Here is a 12,887-nt window from a genome sequence, read left to right on the forward strand (position 1 = left end):
TGCCCTTCCTATCTTGTACGAGCATAAAAATGACTCGCCTTGTCTGGCTTATTTTAAACCCAAAGCAAACAGTTCCAGAGTCGCACATTGTTCTCCTCCCAGTAACACAGTGGGAGTTAAAACAACGTTCTTGGTTACGTTTATAAAAGAACCTTGTACTGAATTAAACCAGATGGAGGCGGCAAGGCGTGTTTAGGGATATTTCGCTGTTCCTGTGACCGTGTGCAAGTTTGACCCAAACCTCCACACTTTAGAGGAACACAGCAGGCTTTTTATAAACATCTTGTTATAGAAGCTTTGTTTCATCATAGCCTTTATTTCTGATATTTAATGCAATTCATGAACAATCATTGTTTGGTATGTAAAAATAATTTTGTAATAGAGTGAGTGTGTGTGTGTGTGTGTGTGTGTGTGTGTGTGTGTGTGTGTGTGTGTGTGTGTGAGAGAGAGAGTGAGTGTGTGAGAGTGTGTGTGTGCGTGTGTGAGAGAGAGAGTGTGTGTGTGTGTGTGTGTGTGTGTGTGTGTGTGTGTGTGAGAGAGAGTGAGTGTGTGTGTGTGTGTGTGTGTGAGAGTGTGTGTGTGTGTGAGAGAGAGTGAGTGTGTGAGTGTGTGTGTGTGAGAGAGTGTGTGTGTGTGTGTGTGAGAGAGTGAGTGTGTGAGAGTGTGTGTGTGAGTGTGTGTGTGTGTGTGAGTGAGTGTGTGTATGTGAGTGAGTGTGTGTATGTGAGTGAGTGTGTGTATGTGAGTGAGTGTGTGTATGTGAGTGAGTGAGTGAGTGTGTATATGAGCGAAAGTGTGTGTGTGCGTGTGTGTGAGTGAGTGTGTGTGCGTGTATGTGTGAGTGAGTGTGTGTATGTGTGTGTATGTGAGCGTGAGTGTGTGTGTGTGTGTGTGTGTGTGTGCGTGCGTGTGAGTGAGTGTGCGTGTGCGTGTATGTGCGAGTGCGTGCGAGTGCGTGCGAGTGAGTGTGCGTGTGTGTGTGTGAGTGTGTGTGTGCGAGTGTGAGTGTGTGTGTGTGCGCGTGTGTGCGTGCGTGTGTGTGTGTGTGTGCGTGCGTGTGAGTGTGCGTGTGCGTGTGCGTGCGAGTGAGTGTGCGTGTGTGTGTGCGTGTGAGAGAGAGTGTGTGTGTGAGTGTGTGCGAGTGTGAGTGTGTGTGTGTGCGCGTGTGTGCGTGCGTGAGAGTGTGTGTGTACCTGGAACATGTCTGTATTGCTGTCGTGATTGTACTCCACCACCACGGTCTGAGCTCGGGAGAGAGTGTAGGAGATACTGTGCTGGTCCTTGTTACTGATGGCCTAAAATAAGAGAAAGAGAGAAGAGGGGATAAAATAGCAGACAAATAACAGTGCCAGAGAGGGTGAGAGAGAGAAAGTCGAGAAAATAAAAAACAAAAGACAGAATGTGTTTAAATATGAAGAGTGACATTGGGAGAAAAAGAGTGAACGTTAGTGAGATATTAGGAGGATAAGAGAAATGGTCCGTTACAGAGAAAGCGAGAGAGAAGTCAGAATGACAGACAGAGACAGACAGAGAGAAAGAGAGAGAGAGAGAGAGAGAGAGAGAGAGAGAGAGAGAGAGAGAGAGAGAGAGAGAGAGAGGGAGAGAGAGGAAGTTAAAGAAAGAAACAAAAACCTATAGGAAATCAACAGCATGTGAAATCTATTGGCTCAGTTTCACAGAGCTTGAAGTAAACACATATAGCGTTTTTATTACTTTCTAAAAACAGAACACACATGAATGAAATATGCAGCTGTCAGATGTAGCACCTACATCATCCTGTGCTCGCTCCAAATCATTAAACTGTGCTGATGTTCGAAAAGCCACACTCGAAGGGTGCCATCTTTTCTATAACTCGAGCTTAAAGGAATTCGTCTGTGCAAAACAACGTTATACACAACTGTATGTGATTCGGTTTCGACTAACGTCCCCTAATTGGATCTGCTTCGCTTTTTTACGAGTTCACTTTGTAAACTGTTGTGCTGGAGCAGATTTCCATTTAAACAGGACTGACGCTTCATCTATGTGCACCACATTTACTGATGACTTACAGATGAAGCTCAAGACAAAACAATTTGCTTCTCTGAAAACGTGTGCTAGGCATTCGGAGTTCGGATTTATTAGCTTAGGAAGCAGGAATGCACCCAATGGCCGAGTGTTGAATGTGGTGCAGTTTCAGAGCTGAGGCAGAGAAGCCCAGGCATCGTTTGCTAGCTCAAGCGCAACCAGATGTGAAGCAACAAAGGTGTGAAAGCCTACATCCTGTGCCAGGGTGCCAATGCACGTGTACCTTAGCTGCCGGAGAAATGTAACGTGTGCACCAGGGCTGCCGGTACAAATCTAACAGAATACTAGTAACAGATCCTCCATTTTGGTATCTATTGCTGATTGATTTCTTAGCTTTGTTTGTAGAGCATTAACTCCTAATGCTAATTCTGCTCATGGCAACATAATATGAAAGGCATACTTTATTGTTCAGTTTGTGTCTTCGTGGTACGGAAGCTACATACAGCGCTGTGTGGACGTACCTTGGCTGCTTGTGGTGTGCAGGCTATGTGGACAGTGCTGGGTTTTACTCCGTTTGCTTTGGGACGCTTGAAAAGAGAAAAGCGGCTCTTCCGCCTCCCACGGTCTCCATTTGGGAGAGAGCCATTGTACCTGAATGAGAAAACACAAACACACACACACACACAAATAAAATATAAATAAAAAAAGCATATAGTTTCTATAATCCATTAATAAAGCACAGATCTAATGACGCAGATCCAGAGCAAGGCACACTACAATTCTGCCCGTAGCATCTTTCGTGACACTAAAATCAATAAAGGGGAAAATGAGATGATGCAGACCTTGACCACTGAGTGTTGGATAAAAAGTGGAATAAATCCTTGCTAAGGGTGAGAGATTTATTCTTCTGCTTTTAAAGATTTCCACAGACGTGTGCCAGAGCTGAGAATGTGCAGCACAGACCAACACGCCCTTTGCTCCTTTAATACCGGCTCTGTGTGTTGTGTGCACGTGTGGCCCACAAACATAAACGCTAGAGCAATCATGGCTGTTGTCTGCTCAGAAAGCAATAACTAAACAAATGCTAATGTTCTTGCAGAGCCGCTAGCGAGCGCTTTAGCCAAACAAGCACGTCTGTGTGTGGTCCTGCAATAAAAATGCACAGGGGATAGAGTACATCGCTTCTCATGAGCACAACTCTTTCGCTCCTGAGCTTCTTGATGGATGTTCACTGAAACAAAATCAATGCCTCCATTCAACGCACCGCTGAGCTAAATCAACGCGTCAGAGAAAAGACCCCGGAGTGTGTGATCTAAAGGGTGAGGCTATAGCACACGCTATTCTACTTGCGTGTTTGACGGATACTGAGAATCATCATTAGGCATGCAACGTTTTTCAGGCATAGATCCACTGCAGCTCACAGCACACGTGATGTTTGTGAGCTGTAAATCGCACTTATAAATAAAGCCGCTTGTAGTCTTCTGATGGACAGCAGTTAGCTACACAATACTTCCTAATCTGACCGCAACCTCTGATAATTTAAACAAACACTCAAAACTAACTTGTCTCAGTTTCTTAATAATAGATTATACAAGGACAAATACTAGGGGGTGTGCGGTTATAGGAGAATAAGCACCAATGCGGTGGGATGCAGCTCAAAATAAATCCATGCTACTATAATAATAATAATACATTTTATTTAAAGGCGCCTTTCTAACACTCAAGGTCACCGTACAAAAGAAGAAGAAAAACAACAAAAAATATAGTTATACAATACTTACATAGAAAAAAAAAATGGACCAACATTACAAATCATGATCTAGAATATGCTAAACTAAACAGATGAGTTTTAAGCTGAGATTTAAATGATGAAAGAGAATCAACATTACGGAGCTCAGATGGAAGTGAGTTCCAGAGCTGAGGTGCAGAGTAACTGAAAGCTCTGTTCCCCATCGTTACAAGACGGACAGAGGGAACAATGAAATGAGTGGAAGAAGAAGACCTAAGAGTGCGAGTTGGTTTTGGAGTATGAAGAAGATCATGAAGATATGAAGGTGCAAGATTGTGGATAGCTTTAAATGTTAGAAGAAGAATTTTATACTTGATACGAAAATTAATGGGAAGCCAGTGTAGCTGTTCCAGAACAGGTGTAATATGATGGATAGAGGGAGTACGAGTGATAATACGGGCAGAAGAGTTTTGAACGAGTTGCAGCTTATGAAGGGTTTTGTGAGGAAGCCCAATAAGAAGAGAATTACAGTAGTTACAGTAGTAGGTTACTAGACTGTGAATAAGAGTGGTGGTAGATTGAGTGGTGAGAAAGGAACGAAGCCTATTGATATTTCGAAGGTGAAAGTATGCAGCTCGAGTAACATTATTTACATGTGAGGTAAAAGAAAGGGTACTATCAAAGATGACACCAAGACTCTTAACCTGAGATGAGGGAGCTATGAGAGATTCATCAATGGAAATAAGAAAAAAAAAAAGCTCAAAGTTCATTCTTTTCCTGTGTGCATTTTATTTTTCACAGATTTATATATATTATATACGTCATACTCCTTATCTGTTTACTGTTATTTAATGTTGTGTCCTTATCACTTATGTTATAGCAGCTATGAACTATCCTATAAAACAGCTCATCATGTTACTGAGAAACCAGAAGGGACAAAGTCCACTAGTCCTGAAGATGTTCCCGGCTCTGAAACGTTCCCGGCTGTTATAAAGAGCTGACATCCGAGACGCTTTCCATAAATATTTAATGAACCACTCCTTAATAAGTGTCACCGTATAAAAGATTATTCACCGTGTTGCATAACCTATTCATTACTGTATGAGTGTCCATCGTACACATCCCTACTACTGCATTACTGACACAGCTGCTGTTTTAAAATATTCATCAACCCCTTCAGACCAACGAGAACTGAGAATCCGACATGATGTGCATGTCCGTGTGTATATAGAAGGGGCCAAAAGTTGAAACCGACTAGCGCGTAATCATGGAAAAATTTGTCTTGGGCCTCCAGGGATAGAGGGAGTGATGGATAGAAACAGGACAATAAAATATTGCAAGATTCCCGGACAAGCTTGGTGAGTCATGGTTACAATGCATACGACTGCTCATCGTGTTCAGTTAAAAGAAAGAAAAAAAGAAAGAAAAAATGTTCAATATTGCCTGAAGTATGGAACAAGGAAAGCACAAAGAGAGCAGTGGAACATTGGAAGAAAAAGACAGGCTGGTGGAAAAACAGAACAGTAATCAGGAAAGATGTTTTTTCTTCACTGTTAGAACAAAGAAACTGTATGACACTACATATGGTCTACATATGGTTACACCAAAAGACTCTGATTACTGTATGTACTAAAACACTGATACCCCTCATCTACCACAATCCCCATGTCTTAGAGTTTAGTGGCTCCTAAATTACCCTCATCCCCATGTACTAGTGTGCCGTTATACATCTATATATCTATCTATCTATATCTATCTATATATATATATATATATATATATATATATATATATATATATATATATATATATATATATATATATCTATCTATCTATCTATCTATCTATCTATATATATATATATATATATATATATATATATATATATATATATATATCTAACAGTTCACCACACCATTTTTAAATATTCTTTTAAAAAAAAAATGCACTTTTGCAAATAGTGCATTTTGACAGAATTACTTTAGGTTCCACATCTGGGTAAGTCCCAACTGCATTGAAGACAGCAAGGGTTATTCCCATCCTGAAATAACCACACTTATTGTCAGACATGAGCAAAATACTGCCCAGTATACAGTAACTTCTCTCTTTTTTATGTTCAATTCTTGAATATACGGTTTGCAATCAACCATCTCCGTGTCCTTAGAATGGACTACAAGATCCGAACCAATCTGGCTTCAAAGTAGGAAACTCCACAGAAAATGTCTTCAGCCCTAATCCTCCTTGACCTTTTAGAAGCAATTCACACGGCCCATCAAAAAAACTCACCCGTCCACCTGCATTATTCTCGAAACCCTTGAAGTTCTTCCACTATACCTGCTCTTTGAGGGGCGGTCATATACTCACATGGCTTTTCATACTGTACCACTGCTCAGCTCATCCCATGACACTCATGCTTCTGCACAGATCTCAGCATGCCTGGCAGACATCTCATCCTGGAGGGCAGGTCATCGGCTGAAACTAAAACCCAGTGAAGCCTAAGATGCTGTACATCCCTGGAAACACATCCCCGTGTTGTGATCAGATCTCTCTAGGTCACTGCACACAAGCTTAGGGTAGTTCTTGACAACCAGCTGCCCTCCGTTAAACTCCCGGGTTCTCCTTTACAGAATCAGAGGATCTGCCTCTGAGCTCTATTTGACCTCTATAGAATGCAGCTACACGACTTGCCTTCCTCGAGTTCTCCCACACCACCCCATTGCTACATTCCCTTCACTGGCTTCCTGTAACTGTCTGCATCGGATATAAAAGAACAACACTTGTCTACAAAGCCAACCATGGACCAGTGCCCACTGACCTTGGAGCTCTTATCACACCTTGCTCTGCACAATGCTCCCTCTGAACCTCTAGCACCATTTAACACGTCCCACCATCTCAATGGTGCAAGGAAGACATTCGCTGCTATTGGCACCCAGATGGCGGAATGAACTTCTCTAAGCTCTCAGGCTGACTGTCCTCAAGGAAGACATAAGACCTAACTCTTTACCAAGCCCTTTAATTAGCGATCGTCACCTAAGCCTAATGGTTAGAGAGTCTGACTCGTAACCCGAAGGTTGTGGGTTCGAGTCTCGGGCCAGCCACGACTGAGGTGCCCTTGAGCAAGGCACTGAATCCCCCCCCCCAACTGCTCCCTGGGCGCTGCAGCATAAATGGCTGCCCACTGCTCCGGGTGTGTGTTCACTGCTGTGTGTGTGTTCACTGCTGTGTGTGCACTTTGGATGGGTTAAATGCAGAGAACGAATTCCGAGTATGGGTCACCGTACTTAGCCGTATGTCACTTCACTTCATTTAAATATATAGTCTTGTGTTTTCTTTTCAACTGTTTATACTCTCCTCATCAACATGGTTTTAGACTGACGCTACTCGCAGCCCCTGACCTAGCGAAACAGCAACAGGCTATGTTTTTTCTGAGATCACAAAGTACTTCTGTAGGCTGCCCTGGATAAGGGCATCTGCTACATACTGTAAATGTAGGTCACCAAGCAAAGCTCTTTTATGTACGACACAAAACGAGCGTTGACAAGCGGTTGTACCAAATCAAAGTTTCCCACGCATATAAAACAAACACGTGTGAGATGCACAAACGTTCAATAATCAGAATGACTTTTTCAATGCACTCTTAAAACATTATAAATTTATTAACATCAACACACTCGGTGATGAGTTGGAACTTACGATGATGTGACCGGTGTATAAACTTTCACAACCGATGCAGTCACGAGCGATAGCGACTAAACATTCACGGAATCCCTAATCAGCCTCATCAGCAACACGATTATGCAAAGCTTATCTTACTTATCATTTTTCCACATGTGCAATTTGAAATTTCTCTTGAAGAGCTTTTTAGTGGGGCACCAGAATGAAATGCAAGCTTACCCGAGTACGATGAGTTCTCCGTATTTAATTGGCACTTTGGTGGAGGAGGAGGTGGAGATGTTCTCCTGCTCGGGAGAAAACATGGGCACGGTGTGTGTATATGTGCGTGTGTGTGTGTCTAGGTGTGTGAGTGAGGATTCTGGCTCTCCAGCTATGACCACTACACAGTCACACGGTCAGCCTTAGCTTCGACCTCAGCTTCATCGCCAGCTGCATCTTCATCATCAGCGCTGCATAAATCCTGAGGGGAAGAAAATTGGGGATGTCAAGACAAAAGTGATATGTTGGCTCTGCATCCATGTATAATGAGCAGTGCCAAAGCGTATTTCACCACAAGCATTAATAATAAAATCATTTTAAAAATATATATATTTATAAATGCTAGTGAAAAATTAAAGCTCTTATAATATAAGTCACAGAGAGAAAGATAAACAAGATCCTAGGTCTGATGAGTTTCATGAACCTAAAAGTAAATAGCAATAAATGTAATATCGGTCATCTCTATGTCAAATACATTACCCAATAATATATGTTAAAAAAAAGTGTCATGTAAAGTCCTCTGAACTCAAACAGTTGTAAACGCCTCAAAGCCTTTCCGAATAAACTACACTCACATAAATACTACAAAATGAGATTTACAAAGACCAAACAGGATCCTGGCAAAAGAACAGACACATGCACACACAAGTCAACAATGGCGTTTTGGAAATTTTCTAATATTGTCAAGCTCTAATCTTTCTTCTGTTTCAGACAACATGACCTCACTTTCCACAGACGATGGTCAGAAACACTGAGCAATTTGTGCAGTTATTTACTGGTATCAACTAACTGCCCTGAATAAAGGAAAAAGCTTTTACTTCATTAACGATCCTTGAGCCTTAATTATGTCGCTTTGTAGAAGCCAACATTCTGTTTTCCTACTTAAGCTTAGACAAAAATGTATCAACAGTACCTCCTCCTAGGGATTTCGAGCCACATGAACCAAATTCGGATATGTTGTAGAACCTGGTCTGAAGTTTGTTGTTATTACTTTTCTAAGCGATCCGAGTACCGGTACTTACGGTACCGAGTCTCAAATTGGCCCTTTTTCCCCCCATAGACTCCCATTATACACTTTGGAGGTTTATAACTCGGCAAGCTTTCGAACTATCTACACCAAACTCAGCCAGCTCCTTTAGGGTGATACTCTGAACAAAGTTTTACATTGGTGTACCGACTGGCCTTTCGGTTGTGCCGCAGCCACGCCCCCAAAATATGCTAAATCAAAAAACTTTTTACAACATGGACATGTCATCAAAACACTCTGCCCAATGAGGGAAACTACCTCAAGAGTATTCAGATGACGTCACATGCTTGTCTCCACTTGCCTCCAAACGTTTTGGCACCCTAGCTTTCTGTTCTGTCTTGCTTCTAAAAGTAACACTGTCCCTTATGCCCACTCGCCTCCATAAAGCACCGGCCTTTGCGAAAACTTGCTTCGTCAAAGCCAACATCAAAGTGACTAACTTTACAAATCTAGTTAACGGTTGCAACCGTTATTTTTTTTAAGGCTCTCTCATTCTCAAGTAAAACATTTGCGTCGTTCATGGTTCATTGTTCCACTAAAGACGCCTGAACTCTAAATGACTGGGATTATCTGAATAATAAAAATAGCGTTTTGTCATAAATGCCCCCCGGTTTACTTCATTTGCTGTCATGGTTCTCTTCTTGTCCCTTCCAGAGGAGAAAAGAAAAAATCACTGCAAACCCATACGGCTGATCTGACTGACCACCTTTGTTCTACAATGAAACCTTTCCACACTTGGCATGACTGTTCGCTGAATGGTTTGATGAGGATAAAAAAAATTTGGATAGTCACCAAATGTCAACCCATAGGAAGGCGACTGACAGATTTTGCAGCGATGTGCTAGACGGTCTCCATTACCGTCATCAACATAACCAGCTGAGCTGAGGAAAACTCTTTTGGAAAAACGGTGTTCATCCATCCTTCTAGTAATGTTCCAGAGAATCAGCACCTAACCACAACCACTCACAAGCTCTTCTAGGAACGACTGACTAACACGCGTGTAATGCAGTCTGAATAGAGTATTATATTAATCTCGTTTATATTTTCTCATTAAAAACAAATTGTGTAGAACGATACGACTCGTCCACAATTATCATGTTTCTTGCCCTGGATGTGTGTGTGTACAGGTGTGATATATTGAACACAGTGGCACACATTTGTGTGGTAGTTTCACCCAGTTTCGTGAATATGAAAGGAAATAGAGTGAATGTTGCCAGTGACGGGAAAAGAAAAAAAAAAAGACTCAAAAAGTCAATATTTTGTCTCATCCTTCCTCTTCTGGTGATAGCGCTGTTTCCAGGAAAATCAATAAAGCCAGATATGTGATATTCTCAACCATGTGCCCAAAAGCAAAAGGGACGCTGTGTATCCTTTAACATACAGTCAGCTGCAGTGCTGGTCATCGTTTAGAAAGAATTCAGGCTTCATGAGGTGGGTTTGTCTATATGGTTTGTGGATCAGCTGCTCTTGTCTTAGTCTGTTATTTTGTCATTGTTATGTAATGAACTATTATTAATTTTTTTGCATATACCTGCATTTCAGTAATACAGAATAAATATCCTGTAAAAAATGTCAATCAGAAGCCTCTGTATGACAGAAGGAATGGGCGACACTGTACACCAGTTACACCTCCGTCCGTGTGTCGTATTCTTTGTTATCTGCTCATCAGCTACAGACAAATCAATCTTATGCAGCATTAACGTTAAGAGGCGAGACAGGAAGTCTGGCCTGGGCCTCTGGAGGAAAAGCCGTAATTTAAGCTAAAGAACTCTCACACGTGTAACACAGGAGTCTGTGTGACCCAGGAAGTGATGTCACCAAGGATAAGCAGAATCTCATACACTCACTCACATACTCTCACTCACTCACATACTATCACTCACGCTCACTCACGCTCACGCTCACACACTCACACGCTCACACACTCACACTCTCACTCTCACTCACACTCACACGCGCTCACTCGCTCACACGCTCACTCGCTCACACGCTCACACACACACTCACACACACACTCACACACACACTCACACACACACTCACACACACACTCACACACACACTCTCACACACACTCTCACACACACTCTCACACACACACTCACACACACACTCACACACACACTCACACACACACACACACACACACACACTCACACACACACACACACACTCACACACACACACACACACACACTCACCCTCACACACACACACACACACACACTCGCACACACACTCGCATGCTCACACCCTCACACACACCCTCACACACACCCTCACACACACACTCACACACACACTCACACACACCCTCACACACACACTCACACACACTCTCACACACACACTCACACACACACTCACACACACACTCACACACACACTCACACACACACTCACACACACACTCACACACACACTCACACACACACACTCACACACACACTCACACAAACATTTGGTCTTTGCCATGTCTACCTTAATAGATAAACAAGTTATCGGATTTAATTATCTTACCAATCATACATCAAACCTGACCTTTTCCCTGCCTAAGTTATCTACTTGGTTAGGCTTTTTTTCAGGTAGCTAAAAATAATGCTGCAATTTAGTGAAAAATCACTGACAGACAAAGAGAAAAATGATGACTACTAAATGATAATGTCATGCCAAATCAGGGCCATGAGCTAATTAGGTAAAGGGTTTTGATATTAGTTTGCTAATGCTGATGTGTACAGTATAATGCTGGCACACGGACAGGCAAATAGAAAGTTAGCCGAATAAAATAATGAGTCGGTCACGAAGCAAAACTCATGCGATTAGGTACAAAGCTGCGAGCGGTTGTTAGATAATGTTCTAGTCAGTTTCTAACCACAGTGCAAGGAATTCTCAAATCTGACTGCTCAGACGGTGTGAAATATTATTGTTGCGTAACTGCGTGGCTCAGACACAAGTTCCAGTTGTAAATTAAACGACATGTTTATATAAAATGCACTCTAGTATGTTGTTTTTACTATTTTTCAGTAACGGCTCGTTGGTGTACAGTACGTACGTCGGGTGATGTGAGCTGCTTCGCTTGTACGTCGAGCAGCTCACATCACCGAATAGGAACTTATTCAACAAAGTGAAGCCTATGATTGTTTATGTTGTGAAGTCTTCAGTTAAGAGGCATTTATTTCACTTTTATGGAAGGTGTTTTGAATGTCCGTGCTGTGGAACAGTCACGGCGTGAAGCAAAATCGTTTTCTGTGAGGATGTTCCACACCAGTAATCCGTTAGTGTGTTATGTGTTGTTCGTTTATAAATGAAACACTGAATTAGTTGCCAAATCCTGGAGCTATAAGTGAAATAACAAAATCCAGACTGTGCTGTTATACAAAAACAATCCACCGCTTTAAATCGGGCCGCATCATAAATCCGTTGTGGATGAGTTTCATATAGTCTGTTGAATGTTATTCCTTCGATATTTCTTACAGTAAAACAAAGAGCATCTTTTCATGGACACACTATGTCTCACTATTAAATAATCTCTTGTGAACCTTTATCTGAATCGTGTCGTTAGAACTGATATTTGTTGATCTCTGTTCGGAGTTGTTCCTGTACTGCAACCAACAGGAATAACAGGGAGTCTGCGTGTATTTCAGCAGCCACGCATGTGTTTATAGAGGGGGAAAAACTGAAGAAAGACAGTCTCTGTTTGTGTTGCTGGGAGGAAAGCCAGAGAACTAAAGGAAGAGTGCGGATTAAAAGAACAAAGAGCACAAAGAAAAAGGAAGAAAGAGTAAGAACAGAAAAAGAAACGTAATGTACTTTATTACGCTAACTAGATAAGTGTGTCATGGTCAAGAAACACTTGTGCCTGAGTGAAGCCTGTCTCTGACCTGCAGCTGGTAAATACTGATGGAGCCATCAGACTTAACTGACACACACACACACACACACACACACACACACACACACACACACACACACCTGTCTAGATGAACGGACCCATCGATACGCTTCACTAACGCTGTCTGTACACTATTACACTACAAACTTTTTTTGTTGTTTTTTTATTAAGACACAACAGACAACTTGAAATAATGGAACAAATATCTGAGACATTCTGAAGGGCATGAAATCTTCACACATCGTTGTATGTCTTCAAAGATATTCCTTAAACGGAGATGAAAAAAGCCACATGTGTAGGTG

General features: G+C 41.9%; 1 protein-coding gene across 3 annotated transcripts in view; it reads right to left on the bottom strand.

The window, feature by feature from the left end:
- Nucleotides 1–12,887, bottom strand: part of peli1b (pellino E3 ubiquitin protein ligase 1b) — a 39,452-nt gene that overhangs the window by 6,818 nt on the left and 19,747 nt on the right. For 2 of the 3 annotated variants that reach the window (XM_027143017.2, XM_027143016.2), the window contains exons 2-4: nucleotides 7,628–7,868; nucleotides 2,526–2,655; nucleotides 1,194–1,295 (exon numbers count right to left, since the gene is read on the bottom strand). In XM_027143017.2, coding sequence (XP_026998818.1) covers nucleotides 1,194–1,295; nucleotides 2,526–2,655; nucleotides 7,628–7,710 — 315 coding nt within the window. In that variant the 5' untranslated portion in view covers nucleotides 7,711–7,868. Of the gene's footprint in view, nucleotides 1–1,193; nucleotides 1,296–2,525; nucleotides 2,656–6,097; nucleotides 6,212–7,627; nucleotides 7,869–12,887 lie in introns of all 3 variants that reach the window. The other variant, XM_047821454.1, reaches the window with a different exon arrangement.

Source organism: Tachysurus fulvidraco, chromosome 12 (genome assembly GCF_022655615.1).
Source record: "Tachysurus fulvidraco isolate hzauxx_2018 chromosome 12, HZAU_PFXX_2.0, whole genome shotgun sequence".
In the NCBI taxonomy this organism is placed as follows: domain Eukaryota; kingdom Metazoa; phylum Chordata; class Actinopteri; order Siluriformes; family Bagridae; genus Tachysurus; species Tachysurus fulvidraco.